Source organism: Cavia porcellus, unplaced genomic scaffold, assembly GCF_034190915.1.
Source record: "Cavia porcellus strain 051 isolate PalLab524CR breed Dunkin Hartley unplaced genomic scaffold, mCavPor4.1 scaffold_28, whole genome shotgun sequence".
Taxonomy (NCBI): domain Eukaryota; kingdom Metazoa; phylum Chordata; class Mammalia; order Rodentia; family Caviidae; genus Cavia; species Cavia porcellus.
This window is the reverse complement of record NW_026947511.1, coordinates 28,513,188-28,536,475: the sequence shown is the minus strand read 5'-3', so window position 1 is coordinate 28,536,475 and position 23,288 is coordinate 28,513,188. Positions and strand designations below refer to the sequence as shown.

Below are 23,288 nucleotides of genomic sequence, written 5' to 3'. Positions count from 1 at the left end.
ATAGTACATGCCTAGAATTCCGGCACTCAGGAGGGTGAGACAGGGGGATCTCTAGGAGACAGGAAGGCCAGCCTTCACTGCATAGTGAGTCAAGGCCAGCTTGAACTGCATATTCGAGGCCTTGCTTAGGAAAAAAAGGGGGAAAAAAGACTATTTAAAATTAAAAAAAAAAAAAAAGTTCAGTGCTTCCTGGGGTCAATTCCCAGTTCTACCAAAATAAGATAAAACAAAACACACACACACACAATTGCATTTTTTGACAACCTAGGTTGTTTCAACTTTTTTTTTTTTTTGATACCGGGGATCAAACTCAGGACCGCCTGCTTGCAAGGCAGGTGCTTATGCCGCTGAGCTAAATCGCCAGCCCCATCTCAACCTTTTTTAAAATAAGATATAATAGGAACATTTATTGAGAACACTCTGGAAAAATAGCTTTCCATGCACAACAATGTCTGGTTTGCTCATTTTAGGGGTGCTTATGGGGTAGTGGAGCATTTGTCAATTTGCTCAGACTAGTGAGTAGAGCTTGCAGTTTTCATGAGAATCTGCCCTACGCTTCTTTCTTCCTCGCCAGCTGCTCAAGCCACATGCACGATGTGAACTCCCCCACGTCTTTAAGCAGGCTCCCAGCAGAGCCACTGATCCAATGTGTTAGCAGGGACAAGGAGAGACCTGTATGCCCCTCCAGGCCACAGACACTGGGGTTCCAAGCCCCATGGAAACAGTGCCTCTGTTTGGCCAGAGTCAGTGAAAGAGGGGTGGAAGTCCTGAGCTAGACCACCCAGCCCTCTGAGACCTGCAGCAGTCCCAGATGCCCAGTTAATTTTTTTCTGCATGTACTTGGGTCTATTTCTGTACTTTGTCCCATTCCATTGGCCTGGCTTTTTGTGTACCAGTTTTAGCTAACATAGAGGCTCTACAGTACATTATATTTGATCGTGCTAGCTTTCTCTCCTAGTTCTTTTTCAAAGATGGTTTATTTCTTGACTTTTTTTCTTTTTCTCTTTTGAGATAGTACCCACTATGCAGTTTAGGCTGGTCTCAAGCTCACTTTGTAGCCCCGGCTGGTCTCAAATTCACAACAACCCTCCTGCCTCTGCCTCTTGAGTGCTGGAATTACAGGTGTATACTACCACATCTGGCTCTGATTGGTTTTATTTTTTCACGTAAATGTTAGAAACAAGCAGGGTGGATTCACACACACAGACACACACACCCTATTAATTCTACTAGTTCTGTTGTTGGAATTATGCTAAATTTCTATTTTTCTCATTATTATTCTCATTATTTCTCATTATGAGATTGAACCCAGACCTTCACACTGAACTATTCCCATTTTTAAAGTTTTGGTTATTTAGGAGACATGTCGCCCACACTACGTGTAAACTTGTGATCTTCCTCCTGTCTCAGCCTCCTAGAGGCTGGATTTCAGGTGGTGGCCACCATGGCAGACCTAAAATTCTAATTGTACTCAAGGACAACTGAGATCTTCATGCTAATAAATCTTTTTATCTAAGCGCAACATCTTTCTACTCCACTGCTTTCTTATCTATGAAATGTGGATAATGATACCTAGCTCACTGGCTGTTCTCAGAACCTAGAGAGGATATGCATGGGAAGCACGGTCTGCTGGGGACAACATGTTCTTTGCTCCTTACCTGTGTTCGGGCTCGGTTATTCAACGTGAACTTCGGTTCTCTTATGTGTACAACGGGGTTAACACTGTTTCATAAGACTCTAATGAAGTTAAATGAGATGAAGCACTCCCAAGGCCCGGCGCTGGGTCTGGAATCTAAGTGCTAAATAAATACCAGCTGTTTTCTAACATTAGGCTATCCCTGGGCAGGGACAGTGTGACTTAATGCATTCCATTCGCGTGGAGACATCCACCTGAGATGATCGAGCCCAGGGTCAACTCGTCTTTCCTAGGAGACGGCCATGGCGCCTTTTGTCTCTCTGGGAGCGTCCAGCCGCGCTACCAAGAGCCCCATTGCAGCAGCATCCAGGGACAGCATCTGCGCCCGCCGACCTGGCGCTGCCACGTCTCGCGCGGTCAGCGGGCTTCACGAGAGCGGAGGGGGGGTGGGGGGAGGTGGGGGAGGGACCTGGGACGCCGGGGCCCGCCCCCGAGCGACTTACGTCACTCTTTAGGCCCGCCCCCCGCGGCCCGAGTCCCTGGTAGGGCGGTACCTGGGCAGAGCGATGAGGCGCTAGGGGCGGGGCAAGCGCGCACCCGGAAGTCCAGGAGGGGCGGGTGTGACGTACGTCCGGCGAGTAGCTGGCGGTCCGGGGTGCTGCTGGTCTGTGAGCTTGAGGAGGGTCCAAGCCGCCCGCTGCCGCTGAAGGAGCCCTTCGGGCTGTGAGTCCGGGGACTGCTGCGGTGGCGCAGCCGTGTCCAGGGATCTGGGGCGGTCGGTGGAGAGGGTCGGGGCGGAGGCCGGCCTCGGCACGATGGGGGGGGAAGTGACACGCAGGCGGTTCCGTGGGGCCACGGGACTGGTTCTGGGCGGGGACGGGCCGACTTGGCCGGGTCTGATCCGTCTCCTGCCGGCCTCTGGGGTGTGGAGTTCACCTGCATTCCACCAGGGAGTCTTGCAGCTGCTGGGTCTAAGCTCTGGTTTGTGAAAGCCTTCATATTCCCTATCGGATGAGCTTCAGTCCTCAGTGAGGCCGGTGGGAGGGAGCCCGTGATGATCTTCTTGTTCTGTAGACTCGAGCACTGAGACCCTGTGAGGCCCCGAAGCTAGCAGGTGTGAGCGCTCGCACCAGGTCTAGGAGCTCCTTGACCAGGGCTTCTCCCCGCGTCATTGGATGCTCTGGGTCTAACCCCGTGTTTTCTTCTTCCCACTTTTTCCCTCTCTCTCGTGATGGAAAAATGTACGTTTGGCATAATTAAGTGCTTTCTTAACGATTCACGATACTAGCCAAGGGTCAGACATCAAATTGCCTCTGTGAGTATTCTCCCAGTCCATCTGCTTAGGTTGTGACTGGTTTAGGGAAATTTGCCGAGGGGCCGATCTTTGACATATATCCCTTTCCAACTGAGCAGAGTTTCTTAGCAAAAATCTAGCCACCTCCTACCCTAGATATGTCTGCGTTGGTGTCTTGAATCTTATCTGAGTGTATGTAAGAAGTAACATGTGAGCTGGGCATGCTGGCCCAAGCCTGTGATTCCTGCCTTCCAGAGGCTGAGGCAGGAGGATCAGGGAGTTCTAGATCAACCTGAACTGCAAAGGAAGACTCTGTCTTTAAAAAAAAGTAATGTGTAAATATTTTATTGGCTAATGGTCAGTTTGGTGCTTCTCCTTTCTATATGTTTCAATCAGTCCTAAAATATTCAGGTTTTCAATTTAGGTACAGCAGTGTTTTTGTTGCTCTTTAGGGCCCTTTAGAGTATTCTGACTTGCCGTATGGTGATGAAGTGGATCAAGAATAGAAAATAGTGTTGGGAGTGGAGATGCATACCGGTAATCCTAGCACTCAGTAGGCTGAGGTAGGAGAATTGCTACAAATTTGAGGTCAGGGACTGGGATATAGCTCAGTGGCACAGCGCCTGCCTGGCAAGTGCAAGGTCCCTGAGATTGATTCCCAGTACCAAAAACAAACAAATTCTGAGTCAGCCTGGGGTACAAAGTGAGTTCAAGGCAATCTGAACTACACAGTGAGACCTTATCTCAAAAGAAAAAAAAAGAATAGAATGTCAATTTTTTTTGGTCTTTTTTTGTTTTTTTATCAGTATCAGGGATCGAACTCACGACTGCCTGCTTGCAAGGCAGGCGCTTATGCCGCTGAGCTAAATCCCCAGCCCCAGAATGTCAATTATTAAAAGACCCAGAAGGTGTGAAGTATAAAACTCTTTAAATATTACTGTCTGTGTAATTGCAGCGCTAGTGAAATAACTCGTTTTTAAGCAGTTCTCTGGGTGGGATTTGAGTTTTATGTGATATTGTCAGGAAGGGTTTTGGCTTTGGTGTTAAGAGGATAGTTTAAGTTCTAAAAATGTCAACGATTTCAACTTAGCAGTCTTAAACAAGTCAGTTTGAGTGTCATCTTGTTAAATGAGGCTATTGCTTGATAAACTTGGTGAAGGTTGAAATGGGATGTGTGTAGATACTGTGTATAAGTTTCAAAACTACTGAGTTGCTGTAAATTCTGAGATCTCAAGGATGGAGGAACCATCACAGCTAATTATTTTTTCACTTTGGGTAGCAGTACAACACAATTCTTCAGCTTTAGTAAGTGTTTTGATTTTAATTTTTTTAGCATCATCTTAAGTTTCTTCACAGTTTATAGATCAGAAGAATTGGAGGGCTTTGAAACCAGGAATGCCAAGGAAAAATAAAAAAATGTCAAAGTAATTCTCTTCCTACATAAAAATACTCTTTTACCAACTGGACGCGATGGTGCATGCCTATAGACCCAGTCCTCTGAGGCAGGAGGATCACTGCAAGTTTAAGACCAGTGTGGGCTACATAGCAAGACTCTGTTTCAAAACAAAACAAAACAAAACAAAACATTAAAAGGAAAAAAAGAAAAACCACCGCAGAGTGAGTTTTTGCTCTTGTAGCTTTTGTAGGATTACTTGCTTGGGAATAATTCTAAAATGATGTAAAATTTAAAAGCATGGGGCTGGGGATTTAGCTCAGCGGCATAGGCGCCTTCCTTGCAAGTGTGCAGTCCTGAGTTCGATCCCTGGTACCGATAGAAACGAAAAAGACAAAAACAAAAAAATTTAAAAGCAAGTCTGTGTGGACCACAACCTATGAAGTATAAATGAATATCGAAGTGTTGGGCTGGAAAGCAGTGGGCAGAGTGGGAGTAACTTTCAGAGTTGCTCTCTGAAGCAAGCTGTGCTTCTCCAATAGACCGCGAAGAGTAGGGAAGGATGGCTGGTGTTCAGGAATTGTAGAAGAAAGGGTCATTGCTCTTTAATTTACCCGAGGTGAATAGGAACGTTTTTTGTTTTGTTTTGAGACAGTGTAGTTCAGGCTAGCCTTGAACTTATAGCAATCCTGCCTCAGCTTCCCAAGTGCTGGGACTACAGGGGTGTGTTACCACACCCAGCCGAGCCCTGGAGCTGAAAACCAACCTGGTGTGAGAGGCCATCTCTTACAAATATGTGTAGACCTATTAGTAACTTCAGTGATTTTATCATGGGCTATGGAAAACAAAAAAAGTCGTGGTAATTTCATTCAATACTAATTGACATATTTACTTGCTTAGGAACCTATTTATGAGTACTTTTTTTTGGTATTGGGCATTGAACTCTTGACCTTGCACTTGCCAGGCAGGCACGTAGCCACTGAGCTAAATCCTCAGCCCGTGAATGAGTATTTTAAGAAAATAACAATTTATGAAGTGAGGTTTGGCTCAGTTATTTCTAGTATGTAAGAATTCTCTCTTTATCTCTCCCTCCCAAACTGGGTTTGAACTTGTGATCCTCTTGCCTCAGCCTCCCAGAGTGCTGGGATTCTTCATGGTTCCTATTTTGAGGAGTGGGGTATGGAACTGGAGATCATAATCCAGGGAAGCTACCAATGAATTCTATCCCCAGCCTTTTGTTTTTAGTTTCAAGACAGTCTCACTAAGTTGTCCAGGTGGGACTTGAACTTGTGATCTTCCTTCCTACCTTCGAGATTAAAAGCACAAAGCACTGTGCCTGGCTTTATAGGTCTCTTTATAGCAGAAACATCTCTGCAAAGGGGTAGGCAAATAATTGCTTAAGAAGAAAGAACATTGATAAATGGAGCAGGGACAGTTGTGACAGCCAGTAGGATTTTGGGTGACTTGTAAACCTGTATACAAGGGTAGGTTAATACGCTTTCACTCTTATTTTTTCCATAGTACATCTGTGGTCTTTGGAGGCAGGGGCAGTGGTAGTTGGAACCAAAGTTAGGGCCTCTTACCTGTAGGGAAGTAGCAGGTACTCTATCACCGAATGGCATCCCTATTCCTTTTTTAAATCTTAGTTTTAGTGAAGTCTTAGTAAGTTCCCATGTTGACCTCAAATTTATGATTTTCCTGCCTCAGCTCTTAAGTACCCGCTAGGATTATAGGTGTATGTCACTGCATTTGGCTCTTCTGTAAGGCTATTTGATCCAGATTCTTGATAACACTGACTTTTTTAGAGGTGCTGCTAACTGGTAGACAGCAGTGCTGTGTTTAGGGAATGTCAGTGAGCAGCTGCATGGAATGAGTCACACAGTGAAAGAGAAAAGCATAACTTCTCATTCTGTGAGTGTCAATTGATAACTATTAGGAAACCATGAATTCATGTAGCAGGAGGATCCTAGAGGCTTCCTTTGAGGATTTGAAATCCTTGTCTCAAGGGAGGAAATTAGATTTCTCTTCTTTGTGTTCTTAGGCCAGAAAACATAACATTAGGCATACATCAGGGGGTGGAATAAGAGTTAATTTCTCCAGTATGTCCTGGCATTTGGAAAGCTAATATTTGCTACTTTTCTATTTTATACAGGTACTAAGCATTAACGATGTCTTTCATCTTTGAGTGGATCTACAATGGCTTCAGCAGTGTGCTCCAGTTCCTAGGTAAAGTCATTTTCCTGGGTTATGTTGTGGGTTTAAACCTGTGTGCCTTAAATCAGGTGTGGTGGCTGTGCCTACAATCCCAGCACTTGGGAGGATGAGGCAGGAGTTGAGGCAGGAGTTCAAGGCTGCAAGTTTGAGGCCATTCCAGGCTACAAAGTGAGACCCTGTTTCAAAAAAAAAAAAAAAAAAGAAATCACTAAAACTGTGTATTTCCTCCAGCAGTTTAAATGCAAGTGGTCCTTGGGTATATAAAGAGCCATTTACATTAAAACTTCTTTTCTCTTTTAGGGCTCTACAAGAAATCTGGTAAACTTGTATTCTTGGGTTTAGACAATGCAGGCAAAACTACTCTTCTTCATATGCTCAAAGATGACAGACTGGGCCAACATGTTCCAACTCTACATCCGAGTAAGTGTGAAAATACCAGGTGGCCTGTTGATTATGGAAGGTCAATATCAGGCTTGGAGGGTGAACCCCTATTAACATAGCTTCTTTATGGTCTGAGTCCCAGAAGCCAACTTGCCCAAGTTAGCATAGAAGATATACAGGCCACATACAGGCATATCTAACCCCTGAAGCTTTGTCACTTGTGTCCCCAGTGGTTCTGTCGTGGGCCACTTCTGTGTCTACATTTAAGAAGCAGAGAGAAAATACGCCCTGGAGAAAAACTAGCCTTTTAGAATAGGATGAGAATGTTTTCATGCCTGTCTCCTTTATAATTACCTTATAAAGCTTCATTCAATTTTGCTGTAGTACTGGCTTCAGTACTAGTAGTTGAGTATGCAGATGACAAAGTTACTTTTCCCCACCTTTGATGATCTTTCAGCATCAGAAGAGCTGACAATCGCTGGAATGACGTTTACCACTTTTGATCTTGGCGGACATGAGCAGGGTGAGTTGACTCAGTGGAAGTAGGGTTTTGACTTACGGTTCATTTCTCTCCCTCCCCTCAGCAGTGTTGTTCCCTTTTAAATGCATTTAAAGTTGAGATTTTACTACTTCAGAAAAGTTGTTTGGTGTATCTAGTATTTTTAAGTAATTTCAAACTTGTGCAGAATTGTATAAATAATACAAGAAATTTTATTCATTTGTATCTTGTCCAGATTTATTGTCCAGATCTTTTACATATATTGATAATATATTGGGGGAAACAAAATGGCTGTGATGTACTAAAATCTGTTCACAGCTGGGCGTGGTGGTGCATACCTATAATCCCAGCATTTGGAAGGCTGAGGCCAGAGGATCGTTGCAAGTCACCAGATTTATTGGTGTCTCTTATATCTATTAATAATATATTAATATTCTGGATAATTTTTAATTTTTATTTTTGGCTTTTCAAGACAATATCTCACTATGTATTCCAGATTGGTCTTGAACTCACCATGTAGCTCAGCATGTCCTCAAACTCCTGTTTGGAGTGGCAATCCTTCTGCCTCAACCTCTGAATAGATTTTTTGTCTTTTTGAGGCAGGGTCTCACTATGCAGTTCAGGCTGGCCTTGAGCTCACTTTGTAGCCCAGTCTGGTCTTGAACTTTCGACCATCCTCCTGCCTCAGCCTCCCAAGTGCTGGGATTACAGGAGTGGGCCACCACACCCAGCTTTGAATAAATTTTAGTACATCACAGCCATTTTTCCCCCCTATGCCTATTTCCTAAGAACAAGAATATTCCTTTTACAATCACAATAGTTAGGAAATCTGGGATTTTTAAAAAAAAAGTCTACATACTCATATCCTCTGTCATCTCTGTCACTTGTCTCAGTAATTTCCTTTATTGAAGTTGGTCCTGTAGAGCAGGCCAGTACAGTATCACGCTTGTGTTAGTTGTTGTCTCTTGATCAGTGGAATATAAGTATGTAGGAATTTAACTTACTGCTTAACTAATCAAAAGCTCCCCAAATAGCCTAATATGATGGCACATACTTATAATCCCAGCACTGCAGCCAGAGGATTGCAAGTTTGAGCCCAGGCTTGGGCAGTTTAGCAATTTATAGAGACCCTGTCTAAAAAATGAAAAAGGATAGGGATATAGCTATGTGCAGGTTGCCAAAGTAGGATAGTGACTATTTATGACCACTCTCTGAACAGATTTTTTTGTATGTTTCTGCCCACTTGGCACAATTGGAATGTTTTTTCTTTTCTTTCTTTTTCTCTTTTTTGAGACAGGGCTTATTATGCAGCTCAGGCTGGCCTTGAATTCACTTTGTAGCACAGGCTGGCCTCAACCTCACAACAGTCCTCCTGCCTCAGTCTCCCCAATGCTGGGATTACAAGCATGTGCTACCACGCTCAAACTTGGAACATTTTGTTCTTCTTTGGATTTTTTTTTTTTTTTTGGTACCAGGGTCTGAACTCATGACCTCCCGCTTGCCAGGCAAGTGCTTGTGCCACTGAGCTGTATCCCAACATCTACTGTTTAGTTCTTGTCTTTTTGGCTGGGTGAGGTGGTACATGCCCGTAATCCCAGCACTCTTTGGGAGGCTGACGCAAGAGGATCATTGTGAGTTCAAGGCCAGCATGGGCTACAAAGGGAGCTTAAGGCCAGTTTGAACTGTATAGTGAGACTTTTTTTTTTGCCTTACTTAGGTTGTCTTCTTGGTCCCAAATTCCCATCAGGAATCACTGTTTTTGGTTTTGAGGCAAGGTCTCACTGTGTAGGTCAGGCTGGGCTTGAACTCACTTTGTAACCCAGACTGTCTTTGAACTCATGGTGATCCTCCTGCCTCAGCCTCCCGATTGCTGGGATTACAGGTGTGTGCCACCATGCCCAGTTTGTGTGTATTTTAGAAATCTACAAAATGGGCATCTTTGTTTCCCTGCACTAGGGACTGAGCCAGGACTTCATATATAATCGGTAAATGCTGTACCTACATCCCAGTCCTCAGAGTAAGAACTTTATCAGACACTTTACATTTACCAAGACTCTAGGTAGAGAAGTAAAACATATGTAATATAGGAAATGGGAAAGTAAGAAAAAGAAATTGTTGAGATTCTGACAGATTTACTAAATTAATGAGTTGAGAAGCCTCTTAAAAGACTCATTAGATTCCAAAAAAGCATTTTATTAGGCTCAATCTAACATTGCATGCTTGCTTGCTTACTTTCTCTCTTTCTTTCGGTACTGGAAATTGAACTCAGGATCTTACGCTTGCCAGGCAGGCACTTGTGCCACTGAGCTATATTCCCAGCTAAAACAGCTTTTTAAAAGGTTTTAATTAAAAGAATAGAATATTGATAGTTTTCAGTCATTTAGCATAATTTTATAGTCAGGGATTCAGTGATTTCATTAGCGTGCTTGCATCCTGACATGTATAGTACGATTATAATCATGTAGAAGACGTACAGAAAAAAAATGTAGGGCCGGGGATTTAGCTCAGCAGCATAAGTGCCTGCCTGGCAAGTGAGATTGTGAGTTCGATCCTGGTACCAAAAAAAAGAAATGCAGACAAAAGGGTTTCTGGGGATCTTTCATTTGTTTGTTTGTTTGTTTGCTAGGCAAGACCTCTACCACCCAAGTACATCCCTACCCCCTGAAATTGTGGGGTTTTTGGCTTTTTGGTCTTTGGTTTTTTTGTTTTGGGTTTTTTTTTTTTTTTTTTTTTAATCGGTTCCAGGGACCGAACTTGCGACTGCGCACTTGCAAGTCAGGCACTTATGCCGCTGAGCTAAATCCCCAGCCCGTTTTGGGTTTTTTTGAGTCAGAGTTTCATGTAGGCCAGGCTGACCTCAAACACACATTCTTTTTCCTCCATCTCCCTAGGACTGGGTTTGGAGGTGTGTATCACCATGTTGCTCCGAGCTTGTGGTTCATTTTTCTTTCTTGTAGTACTAAGCGTTGAACCAGGGCCTTTGCATTGAAATATATACATGGACTACTTAAGATATGTTTTTTTTTTTTTTTTTGTCTTTTTGAGACAAGGTCTCTATGCAGTTCAGGCTGGCCTTGAGCTAACTTTGTAGTCTAGGCTGGTCTTGAATTTGCAGTGATCCTCCTGCCTCAGCCTCCCAAGTGCTAGGATTACAGGTGTGTTCCACCATGCCCCATTGATGCTTTTCTGTTTTGAGACAAGGTCTTACTAAATTGCCCAGGAAGGTACATACCTCAGTTGGAAGTTGTGTTTTGATGGAAGAATTGTGAATTACCTTGTTTTCTTTCTTTCCATAATGAACTTGTATTCTATTCATTGGGTAGGAATGGGTAAGGTGTCTTTTTTTCCTTTTTTCAAAATGTTTTTGTAATTGCTTACAAATTTGAATTCAGAGCAATATAAGACATGAACCAAGACCATCTGGAGAATATACGTACCATATGTCTTTAGATACTTGAACTGGGAATTGTAGATTATTTGGTGTGATCAATTTAGCTTTGAGGCAAACTACTCGAGACCCCTTTTGTCTCTCAGACAAAAGCTTTCTTTCTCTCAATAAATATATTCGGCTCTTAATTGAAAGAGTTTTGCCCTCAAAAAAATTTTTTTTAGGTTTCAGAATCTGTTAAAGAAAATTATTGATATATATAGTTTTTTTTTTTTTTTTTTTTATCGGTACCAGGGATCGAACTCATGACTACCTGCTTGCAAGGCAGGCGCTTATGCCGCTGAGCTAAATTCCCAGCCCCTGATGTATATAGTTTTGTTTGATGAAAAAAATTTACTTAGCGGAAATACCTCTTCCTAGTAATTTAGCCATCATTTTATAGATGTTAATACAGTAAAACACTGTACATTTGGAGATTTCCTTTTTATTTGCATAACTTTACATTTTTATCTTATAAAGACAGTCTAGCTGTCTAGCTATTAAACTCAGTATAGACATGGAAAGTTCCAGCATCTCCTTCCCAGGCCACTTTGAAAAGTGACCAGATAACTGAACTGTTGTTAGCCTTTGATACAGAGTTACTTTCTTATTCATCCCATTACAAGGACAAGAAATAACTAGTTTAGGAATTACAATGCGAATTACAATGCACGCGAGGTGGGTACAGGCCATGCCTATGATCCCTGCACTAAGGAGGCTGAGCAGGAAGATACCATGAGTTCTAGGCCACCCTGGGCTACATAGTGAGTTCAAGGACAATTTGAACTACAATGTCAAAAAAACCTGACAAGACAAGTGGGTGGCACATGGCTGTAGTCCTAGCACTCTGGGAGAGAGAGACAGGAGGATCACACATTTGAGGCTAGTATGGGCAACCAAGCAGCTTAGTGAGGCACTGTCTTGAAGTTTAAAAAATTAAGTAAGAAGACTGAGGGATGGATCCAGTGTGAAACTCCTGAGTGCGACCCTGAGTTTGCCAAATGCAGTTAAAGCGTTACTTCTGAGCTTTTATCACTTCTTTGGGGCGCCAGGGTTGAGACAGAGAATCGGGCTATCCAGTGAATTTCTAGTGATCTTTCTGGCTCAGCCTGCCTAGTGCTGGGATTACAGGCATCATACCCTGCTCTGTGATCACTTCTTGTAATAAAACAAACTAAATACTTAACGTTAATACAGGAGACTGAGTAACTGGCCTGGAGGCCTCAGTTACTGAAGTATTCTATTCATTGGGTGGGAATGGGCAACATGTCCCAGCCCAGTCCACCTAAGTGAGGAGCAGCGGAGTGAGCACCACCTGCACTCTCACTGGTTAGGAACTAATTTGGGACAAAGTTATTTATGGAGGAAAATCATTAGTATACTGATGGGATAACTCAGGTTGCAAACACTTGACTCCAAGGACAGGACCAATCATGTCAGTGAGTCAGATTGAGGGAGTGAAGACCAGGGAGTGGTGAAACTTTTGGCTGACTGAAGAACTTAGACTCATCCAGAGGGCCATCCCCTGCTGCTCAGCTCTAGCTGATGATTGGCACATAGATTGCCAGTGGCAGAAACTCTTAACTTAGCAATTTACAAAAATCACGTTCGGCTTATGCACCATTATTTGCATCCTCTCTTCTGACTTAATACTTTTAATAGAGAATTCATAGGGGCTTAGTGTTACTGAAACTGACCAAGATTTGCCCATTTTATAGACCATTCGGTTTTTCATTTTCAAAATACATATTTTTTTGTTGATACAAGTACAAATTTATGTTTTAGCTCGTCGAGTTTGGAAAAATTACCTCCCCGCAATTAATGGGATTGTCTTCCTGGTGGACTGTGCAGATCATTCTCGTCTCATGGAATCCAAAGTTGAGCTTAATGTATGTATATATTTTTTCCTTTCTTGAAGACAGCTCAGTAGTACCAATATTTAATCATTCCAGTTAATACACAGTGTGATAGCACACGACTGTAATCCCAGCACTTGGAAGGCAGAGGCAGGAGGATTGTCATGAGTTTGAGGCCAGGCTTGTAGCTATGTGGTGAGTTCACAGCCTGCCTGAACTACCTAGCATGACCATGTCTCACAAATCTTCCCTTCCCCAATATACATAGATATATATAAAAGACCTAGTATAGGAAGAAAATGTTTTTAAATGTAAGGCATTTTTCAGCATCCTGAGGAACCTCTGCTTGAACTCGAATAAATTAATTTTGGGGTTTTCATCCTAAGCTGACTTCATGCCTGAGTTTGTGTAGGACACTCCTCAGATTATCTCAGTGTAGTTGGTAGTGTTCCCTTCTGTGTACTTCATACAGTCTTTTTGTGGAGTATCTGCATGGTAAGACTTTAAATACTTGAGTTCTTTTTATATATATATATATATATATAAAAATTTTTTTTTTTTTTTTAAAAGACAAGGTTTTGCTAAATAGTTCAAACTGGTGATCTCTTGCCTCAGCTTCCTGGGTACTAGGATCATAGGTGTGCGTGATCACTCTTGGCTTTTTTAGTTCTTTATGTTTTTTAGTCTCTACTTTCCCAAGGAGAGTCACCCTCTCCTTGAATGATTTGCCAGACTTAAACCTGTTCTTAGGCTTCAGTTTTTGGTCCCATGCATCCTTTGATGTAAGTCAGAGGCTCCCTTTAGGTTTCCTGCTTTGGAAACATTGCACTGCTCTGGTTTGGCAGTTTCTAGGTACATTTCTCAAGTTCATAGCTGTGGTCTTTTGGAGCTGCCTAGAGAAGCAGCCCAGCCCTTACCTTCTTTTCCCCTTGACATGAGCTGCTCCTTTCCGCAGATTCCCCTTTACACTCCCAATTTGGGAGCTCTCTGTCTGTCTCACAGTCTCTTTCACACGTGCTTGTTCCTCTGCTCAGCCCTCAGGTGTGGGCTTCCTTGGGATCTGCATGTGCTCCCAGGCTATTCTCATCTCTACTCCTGTGTCAGTGACTCTAGATTGATTTCTCTAGACCAGACCTCCTGAATTCCCATCTCGTAAGTGATGTTACTGCTAGCCAATTCTAGTACCTGTGAGATAGGGGTGCTGAGGAAATCACTTCCCTCACCCATTTGAGCTTGGGCACCATCCTAGAGCCATTCTGTGTAACCCCAGGCCAGAGCACACGCTGCCTTTCTTTTGTCACTTGTTCTTGTGCCCAGAACCCGATTTACTGCATCTGCATGGTGTGCAATGTTCCTTTTCTGTTGTCCCAGCACTGTTTCTCTGTTCTGACCTTTATAAATGTAGCTGCTTTTCCCTCACTATCAAGCGTGTACTTTACAGTTTTATACTTGCTGTTCATAAGAGGTTGGAATCTGTTGGGTTCAGCACAGTGGAACTGTTCATCTGCCCCTGTCATCTTCCTGAACATGCAGTCCAGAAATCTATGAATTACTGTAGATTCTACCACCATTCTGCCATGCTCTGTAAAATGCAAAATTGTTCCGTTTATTTTCCCTTAATAGTTCTCTATATTTTCAGGATAAAAGCTGTAAATCTTTTGCATAGCATATATAATCTTTTCTGATTGTCTCCCTTGTTTTTTCTCTCTGGCATCCTTTCTTTCTGTTGCCTACCTTAAATTACATTCCACACAAAGAACAATTTGTCCTTCTTTGGGTATGCTCAAGTAGCCATTCCCTGTTTGGTTTCCTCACTAAGCCTGCCCCACCCCTTTTGTTTTTTAAAAATGTCCTTGAAGAAGTCTCAAGAGTTGTATTCTGACTTGTGGGATATCATCCCTGACTTCTCAGACTATGTTACATTAGGCCTCGCCCCACCCTACTGGTATCTGTTGTCTTTACTAATTTTCTTAGCCATCTTTCTCACTAGACTGTGAACCTGTGCGGTAGGGACTTTGTTTACAGGTTTGTGAAACCCTTGTACAACTGAACCCTTTAGTTACAGCCGACCTGACATATAACCCCTACTTGGGTTATAGCTAGAATATTAGTTTTAACTTACAACCAAACTCCTGAGTTATGACTCACATGCTGGCCGCTTGTGCTTCCAGATGTTCTCATACAGATTTAACCCTTAAAGAGTTTTAAAACAAACATTACATCACCCATTCCTGTATGGGGTTAAATGAGAAATCCTGGTCACTGGCTCTCTAAGGACATGGAGATTTGCCTGTATGCCAGAGAGACTCTGAAGGCTATGTAGAAGAACCTCAGCCTTTGGTTAACAGCCTGAGTTACAACTAGACTTTGGGAACAAGTTAAGTTTATAAGTCAAGAGTCTACTATAGCAAAGCATTGGACACAGAGTTGGCACTTCGTTGGCACTTAATGAATAATATCGTTGCACTGATTTTGTCTTAACATTTTCTAGAATTGAAGATGGTCAAATTGTGTTCTTGGTCCCTTCAATTTTGCTTTCTTGCCAGTGAGAATTAGATGCCCAGGCTTGAAATCTGGGCTGGTTTTGATTTCTTTGGTCTGTTTTATTTAGATGTTCATATTCATTTTACTTCTTTCTCTATAATGCCCTCTGCACTATTTATTAAATGCTGCTACATTGTAGACTGTCCCATCTTTTTTTGCTTGTTTGTTTTTTGTTTTCATCTTTTTGAGACAGGGTCTTGCTATGCAGTTCGGGCTGGCCTTGAGCTTTTTTGTAGCCTCAGCTGGTTTCAGACTTGCAACAATCATCCTGCCTCAGCCTTCTGATCACAAGCATGTGCCACCATAGCTGGCATCAGACCATCTCCTTTTACATGCGTACCATGAGTAGAAACTATTTGCAAGTTTATTGTTCTGGAAGTACAGATTTTATTCACTGACTTCAGGGTTTGTGGTTTGTAGGATCTATGTAGCTAACTTTTTCAGATTTGCACTGTCATGTGGGATATCCCTTTCCATCCCATTGTCACTTCCTTCAGTATCAGTGTTTTGATCAAGGCAGGCCATATGCCATGTGCTTTCCTGAACTCTTACCTTACCGTAAACCTGTTGTTTATGTTCTCTTTTTCACTTACCTCAGTCCTGTCTTTCCTTTAGAGCCAGGTTTTGGTTCTCTGTCTTTGCTAAGATTTTTCTTCAGCCCCAATTGTCATTTTATTTCCCTGAACTTGTTTTAGTATTAATATTCTGTCTCCCTTCATTGTGATCCTCAATCATCTACCACATTGTCTTATCACCCAGCTTTGTTTTCAGAAATAGGAACATGGAATGAGGAAGTGGTGTCTCTTACCCTTCTCCATTCCTCCAAGGTCCTGTGAGTACTTTGCCTTCACTGAGTATGCAGCAGGCACCCGGAGAGGTCCTGCCATTGTCTGCAAGGCTCTTCAGCCAGGACACTGTTCCCATAGTGCCCTGGGTGGCTGAGCAGCCTGGCTCAGAGTTGAGGTTGGGCAGTCCTGCTGCCTGTGCATAGGCATCCTTAAGTTACAATTTGCATCCTGAAGAGGCACTTTGAACATACTTACCTAATGTCAAGATGAACCTTGAATCGGGCACATAAATGGTCAGACTTCCACATTGCATGTGTTTTAGAGATCAGTAGAAGCCAAAATGGTCATTATCTGGTGGCTTAGTTAACTTCCATTTATCCTGTCTTCAGGGGTTAATGACTGATGAAACAATATCCAATGTGCCAATCCTTATCTTGGGAAATAAAATCGACAGAACAGATGCAATCAGTGAAGAAAAACTCCGTGAGATATTTGGACTTTATGGGCAGACTACAGGAAAGGTAAGAGAAATGGCTTCAAGAAGCTTAGAGAGGATATTCACCGTATTTAACACTGATGTTTGGCAGTCTAGATTTTCCTTTACTTTCAAAAGTTTGAAGAGGTAGGGCTGGGGATTTGGTTCAGTGGCATAAGTGCCTATCTGGCAAGCGCTAGTCATGATTTCGATCCCCCGTACCAAAAAAAAAAAAAAAAAAAAAAACTAATGTATAAAAAAAGTTTGAAGAAGCTTAGGATTTAGCTTAGGTGTAGGTATTTTATAAACTCGCTGAATGCAGTGACATGTATTTTCTGTATTTTTATTTGTAGTGCTGGGGATTGAACCCAGGGGCTTGTACATACTAGGCAAATACTCTACCACCAAGCTATATCCGTGATCCTTGTAATTTCAAGATACGGTCTTTTAGATCTTGAACTGAGGATCTGTCTGCCTCAGCTACCTAAGTAGGAAGGAATCTAGGTATGTGATCTTGTTCTTTCATGAATGAATGTTTTTTCCTAGCCGGACATGGTAGTGCGGGCCTGTAATTTCAGCTCTGAGCTGGCTGGGATAGGAGGATTGCTGTGAGTTTGAGGTAACCTGGGCTATATAATGAGAGTCTGACAAAATAAAATCTGAAAAAAAAGTTTTTTGTTTTTGTTTTTTTGATATCAGGGATCGAACTCATGACCTTACACTTGCCAGGCAGGCACTTATGCCACTGAGCTAAATCCCTAGCCCAATAGAACTCTTCTTTTTCTTTTCTTTTTTTTTGTTTTTTTTGTTTTGTTTTGTTTTGGTACTGGGGATTGAACTCATGACCTTGCGCTTGCCAGGCAGGCACTTATGCCACTGAGCTAAATCCCCAGGGTTTTTTTTTTTAGAATTTTTTGTCTTTTGGGCGGGTATGAAGTGAAGGTGGGGTGAGGGGAAGGAAGAAGAGGAACCTGGAAGATCACAGTGAGGATTCTGACCCAACCCCATTCACGATCAGATTTGAGCTGGGGTGACATGGGGCAGAGGGACAGAGGGTATGGAGTCAAGAGAACAAGGGGCAAGAGGAAGGAGATGCTGGTCAGAGGAGAGACTGACTGAGGACCTGAGACCAAGCAGAGCCCAGGAAGAGAGAAGCACCATGGATCTACAACAGGGAAAAAGCAGGTGGGGGGGTGAATTCATTAACTTACTCTACTGGTGCCAGCTCTTTGAGGTTCAGGAGTTGATGTTCTCAGGGAATAGGTCCAGGATGCTATCTTAAGTCTTTAGATATAAATAAGTAAAGAAAATATAGTGTAATGCAATAAAAATGAGATTATTATTTTTTTTTGGTACTGGGACTTGAACATACGACCTTGCACTTGCCAGGCATGCGCTGTGCCTCTCAGCCATATCCCCAGCCCTTATTACTCCATTTTAATTTTTTTGTTTGTTTGTTTGTTTTGGTTTAGTTTTTTGAGACAGGGTTTTACTATGCAGTTCAACCTGACCTAGAACTCACTGTGTAGCCCAGGCTGACCTCTAACTCTCTACAGTCCTCCTGCTTCAGCCTCCTGAGAGCTAGGACTTACAGGCATGTGCCATCGTTTTTTTCTTTTCTTTTCTTTTCTTTTTTTTGTCTTTTTCTTTTTTATCGGTACCAGGTATTGAACTCATGACTGCCTGCTTGCAAGGCAGGTGCTTATGCCGCTGAGCTAAATCCCCAGCCCCAGCCATCCCTTTTTTTCAAATGTGTTTTGAAAGCATAGTACTTAGCTGGAAATTAGGGTGTTTTGTTTTGTTTTATTTTTGTATTGGGGATTGAACTCACGACCTCATGCTTTCCAGGCAGGCGCTTATGCCACTGAGCTATATGCCCAGCCCTGAAATTGTGTGTTTTTTTTTTTTAAATAAGATTTCAAGTTACAAAAAAGAGTAATCATTTACTGATCACTAACCTTCCCTTGTTCCCCTTTCCACTTAAACGTGTTTTTCCTGCTTCCCGAAATCTGTCCTCCATTTTTCTCTTTACCTACCTTTTGGGTTTCTCATACACAAGAAATAATGCTATATTTAAACTTGTGTGTTTGATTTATTTCACTTAAAATTATGGTCTTGAGGTGCGTCCTTTTACCTAAAAATGGCTGAAGTTTATCCTTTATGGCAAAGCATTCAGGTTTATCCTTTTGGCAATGGAAACAAGGTATCCATTGTACCACACTACATTTTCTTTATCCATTCATTTATTGATGTGCATATGGGCTGTTTCCAAGATTTAGCTATTATAAATTGTGCTACCATAAACATGAGTGTTGGGGCTGGGATTTAGCTCAGCGGCTTAAGTACCTGCCTTGCAAGCAGGCGGTCGTGAGTTTGATCCCTGGTACCGATAAAAATGAAAAAGACAAAAAAAAAAAAAAACCAACATGAGTGTTGCTTTATTGCTATGGTATGACACTTTTAACTCTTTCAGGAAGATACCTAGAGGGGAATAGGTGGGTATCTCGGACCTATCAGGCCTCCAGCCCAAATGGGTGGACAACAAAAACTTAAAAGATATGATTTTAGGACTCCAGGAGGATCAAAACCCTCTAGCAGAATTTGAGATTCTCTGGGGGCTGAGACAAAGAAATTCTCTGGTGGCCTGTATTTATTTGGTTTTCAAACAAAGGAAGGGGATACTGAGGAGGACTTTGGCAATCAGTTCAAAGACTCACCAAAGTAGTAAATTATGCTAATTAGAACTATCTTACTTAAAAAAAGAACTATCTTATGTCCGGTTGACATTGGCAGAAGTGAGTTACAGTGTCTATTTAGTTAATTGGGGTTGGAGCTAGGTGTCCTCAGCTGTGGCCTTATCTTGCCCTTTGTGGCATCAGGGGCCACTACAGGTCTCAGCCTGGACCAGTGATTCATAGAGGCTCACTTACTGTGAATCAGCTACCCATCTCCAGACAGGCATCCTAGGCTGGAACAGACTCAAGTAAATTTAAACACTGCTCAGAGCTGCTTTGTAGTAGTCTCCATCATGTGGGTTAAATGGAACCTGTAGTTTTACTGTTTTAAGCAATCTCCATACTGATTTTCAGTGGTTGTACCAGTTTTCAATTCTGTCAGCAGTGGAGAATGGTTCCTTTTCCCCAACAACCTTACCAGCATTTGTTATTTTTTGATTTCTTGATGATAGCCATCTTTTCTGGATTGAGATAGAATGTTAATATTATTTTAATTTTCATTTCACAAATGACCAATGTTCATATATTTGCTTTTTGTATTTCTTCATCTGAGAAATGTCTATTCATTTCAGATGCCCATTGCGTCTTTAAATTTGGGGGATGTGATTTTGTTTGAGTTCTTTATACGGTCTAGGTATTAGTCTTTTGTGTGAGGAGTGGCTGGTAAAAATTTTTCCATTCCGTGGATTGTCTCTGCACTCCGTTGGGGATTTCAGTTGCTGTGCAGGCGGTCGTTTCCTGAAGCTCTCCTACTGCAGAGGTGCTAATGGCCTTCTTGGTTTGCCTCTGCAGGGCAACGTGACTCTGAAGGAGCTGAATGCCCGCCCCATGGAAGTGTTCATGTGCAGTGTGCTCAAGAGGCAAGGCTACGGCGAGGGCTTCCGCTGGCTTTCCCAGTACATTGACTGATGTTGGGACAGTGAAAATAAAAGAGTTTTACTCCTCTGGACTGATCCTATTCACAGCTTCCTCATGAACTTTTCTAATAGAACAAGGAAAGCTCTCCAACCATGTCTGGCGTTGAGAAGCCAAGAGTCTGTCAACTCTCATTGCCCAGTGGTGACATGTGCTCTTCTCCACACTGTCGGGAGGTAACACTGCCCACGTGCTGGTGCAGGTCAGTATCCCAGGACGCGGAAGCTGGCAGGATTTGCCAGGTAAAGCTGTGTGCCATCATGGGACACCTGAGAAGAAAAACACGTCTCACCACTGTGGTTGATTTCAAAAGAAAGTGATTCTATTTTTTAAAGAAAGCATTGTTAATATAATTGGTAACCCTCCCAACTTTTTGAGTTACAATTTACTTGGTCCAGAGTTTTCTATTTTTTTTTTTTAACTAGTTAATGGCATTTAGATATCTCATGAAATTATGAACAGATGCACATTGAAGGCCAGAGCTCAGAGAGTAAACTTACTCCTGCTGAGTTAGCAGGTCACTGAGAGAAGCTCCCCTGAGCTCCCTGTCTCTGTAACTGTCTTGTAGGAGGTGGCGTCAGCTTGGCATGGAGAGCTAGGGAGGGGACAGAGTCCTGGCCTCGTGGTTGTGGCAGGTATCACTGTGGTCAGCTGGAGTTGTTCCTTATCACGGAGTGAGTAAGCAAAATGTTCACTGTGGAGGAGTTAACTATAAAGGGGTTATTGTTATATTATTTTTGCTTATAAAGTTACAAATTTCAGCCCGTCCTTCCTTTTATATTGTGAAATTTCATTTTTTTTTTTTCACTAGCATCTTCTTTTTTCATTTTTAGTTAATAAAAAGTGACTGGTCTGGAGAGAGTTGGAGATATCTTCCATGTAGTTGTGTGCTACAAATGTGCCTTGGTTGCCATCATACAGGTCAGGGGGGCGGGCATTCTGAATAGGAGGGCACAGGACAGCGATCAACTCGTGAGGGTGTGAACATCTGGTGGTTTGGCACTTTTGTAAACTAGGAAAGACGCTGTTAATGAGCTTTCAAGTTCTACCTACAGAATTGATTTCTCTCTTGGGCTGTTCATGAACTCTCTCTTTCTTACATCTTTTCCTCCTTATTGGTTATCTGTTTTGTTGGTGTTTAAAGTAAAGGTCAACATCTGCTGCTTTTCCAGATTTTTTCTTTGTGGTATGAAAGAGTCCTTACTCCTTCCAGAAGGAAGCTGGGGAAAACATGAGTGCAAGAACTTTGTACGGAGCTCTTCTCTTGAGGTCGGGTCCCTGATGGCTGTGATCACCCAGTTTGAAAGCAGCAGCCCCAGGAGGACCACAAGCATTATTTTTCTAGCATTCCATTTTCATGGTGCCACTCTTGAGATTGGGTATTTATGGTCTTAACTGATACTCTACACTGGTAGGAGAGATGAAAGACTAGGAGCTGGCTTAAGATAAGTATCTTCATTGGTTTTCCCTTTAATAAAAAGTTAAAGGTAGGTTCCTCAAAATTGAAAATTGTGATGATGCTTCTTGCTAGAGGACTGAACTCAGTTCAGAGGCTTCCTGCTTCCAGGGGGAGGGCAGGGACTGTAGGCAACACATTTCTGGTTGGACCTCTTGTGTACTGACCTGGTGGGGAAGCGCTCTGCTCAGCGTCAAGTACACAATAGAGAGGCTCAGTGAGGTTCCAGCCTGGGAAGGGCATGCATTGCATTGATAGTGAGCACAGGTGGATTAGGATGTGATTGCTGATTTGGAAGGAATAAAGCCTTGAGTGAACAAATCTAGCTAACAGTGGATGAACCTAGGAGTTAACGAGCAGGGTTTTGTTTTGTTTTGTTTTTTGGCTAAAAGTTGCCCTCCTCTCTGTCCAAGGACATGAGAGATTGCTTCAGTGTTAGTTTTCGTTATTTTTTTCTGCTTGCCCCTAGTCACTTTGTAATGAGCTACGAAACTGTGGGCTCTAAGTAGTGCAGCTTTTTATGAAAGTGGTTTACATTGGCCACCGGAGAAAGGGGATTGAAAAGTCGCGTTGCACCAGTCTGTCTTTTCCCCACAGAACACCACTGGTACTGTAAGGAAGCTGGAAGAGGCTGGCGTGAGGAGCTTAGCTCCGGGCAGAGGCGCGCGGCCTCGGACAGGAACTCCCATGAATTGAGACTTCTCATTCTGTTTTATCAGAGTGCACATATGTCCTATTTCAGGAAAAGTAAAACAGTCATTTACAAATCAGTCTGTATCCTAAGCATTTTAATAAAAACTTAAAAAACAAACTTGCTACTTTTTTGCCATTGATTTGTTCTGTTTGAGCATATAGCACATTTTGTTTGGGTGAGGAAAAAACAGTGTTCTTCCTTGTGTGCTGGAATGAACATCTAAGGTGGGTGCAGGTGAGAGACTTCAATTTTGCTGGAAAAGTATGCTGGGCCACCAGCAGTAGTAAACTTAGTGCTGCTTGGTACAGCCTGCAGAGCCAGTGTTGTTGGTTGTCTCTGCAGCATGATGGGAATGCTAAACACTTGAGCAGTCTCTTATTAACATGTTGGAGAGCAGTCTGTTTAGCTGTGCTTCCTCCAGCAGTATTGGGGAGAACTGAATGCTGCACTTGATACAAATCAGAGGGGGTCTGTGCTGTGCATTTAATAGGCATGCACAAAGCCTTGCTTTGACTTATTTTTTCGCTATGTAGTTTGTGCTGTGCTGCATTGAACTTGCTGTAGCTCAGGCTGGCTTGAGAATGCAGATCTTGCTTCAGCCTCCTGAGTGCTGGGATTGTAGGTATGCTCCACTACACCCAGCTGATGCCTTGCTTTTAGAAAACCCCAAATGAGATTCCTGAACTAACGCACAAGTAGCCTGGAAAACACTGCAACAGCTTCTCTGCAACTAAAGATTGGCTGTCACTTGGGACTTCTTTCTACTATGGCCTGCGATTAGCACAGAAAAATTTGACACGTAACAGATCATGCTGGAGGCCTGAAAATCATTAAGAGAATCCTGTACTCTAGAGAGAAGGGAAGTCTTTTTTTTTTTTTTTTTTTTTCCCCTTGTTTTGAGAAGGGAAGTCTTAATCATTAGGAAGTTGGCATAGGGAAGAGACTGCTATGATCAAGCTATCTAGTGTGTCACAAAGCCAA

The 23,288-nt window shown here is 42.6% G+C and overlaps 1 protein-coding gene across 1 annotated transcript; it reads left to right on the top strand.

Annotated features, from left to right (window-relative positions):
- Nucleotides 1-2,208: 2,208 nt before the first annotated feature.
- Nucleotides 2,209-22,424, top strand: Sar1a (secretion associated Ras related GTPase 1A). The gene is made up of 7 exons (XM_063238617.1): nucleotides 2,209-2,359; nucleotides 6,476-6,549; nucleotides 6,838-6,957; nucleotides 7,376-7,441; nucleotides 12,630-12,733; nucleotides 16,422-16,553; nucleotides 20,035-22,424. Exons 2-7 carry the CDS (start codon nucleotides 6,492-6,494, stop codon nucleotides 20,149-20,151), a joined length of 597 nt encoding a protein of 198 aa, XP_063094687.1. The 5' UTR covers nucleotides 2,209-2,359; nucleotides 6,476-6,491; the 3' UTR covers nucleotides 20,152-22,424.
- The last annotated feature ends 864 nt before the right edge of the window (nucleotides 22,425-23,288 follow it).

Excerpts from the sequence above, each read along its gene's own strand:
- Sar1a (XM_063238617.1), top strand. The coding sequence starts at position 6,492 with ATGTCTTTCATCTTTGAGTGGATCTACAATGGCTTCAGCAGTGTGCTC. Across the intron at positions 6,958-7,375 it reads TGTTCCAACTCTACATCCGA|CATCAGAAGAGCTGACAATC; the intron begins GTAAGTGTGAAA and ends ATGATCTTTCAG. Across the intron at positions 12,734-16,421 it reads AATCCAAAGTTGAGCTTAAT|GGGTTAATGACTGATGAAAC; the intron begins GTATGTATATAT and ends TCCTGTCTTCAG.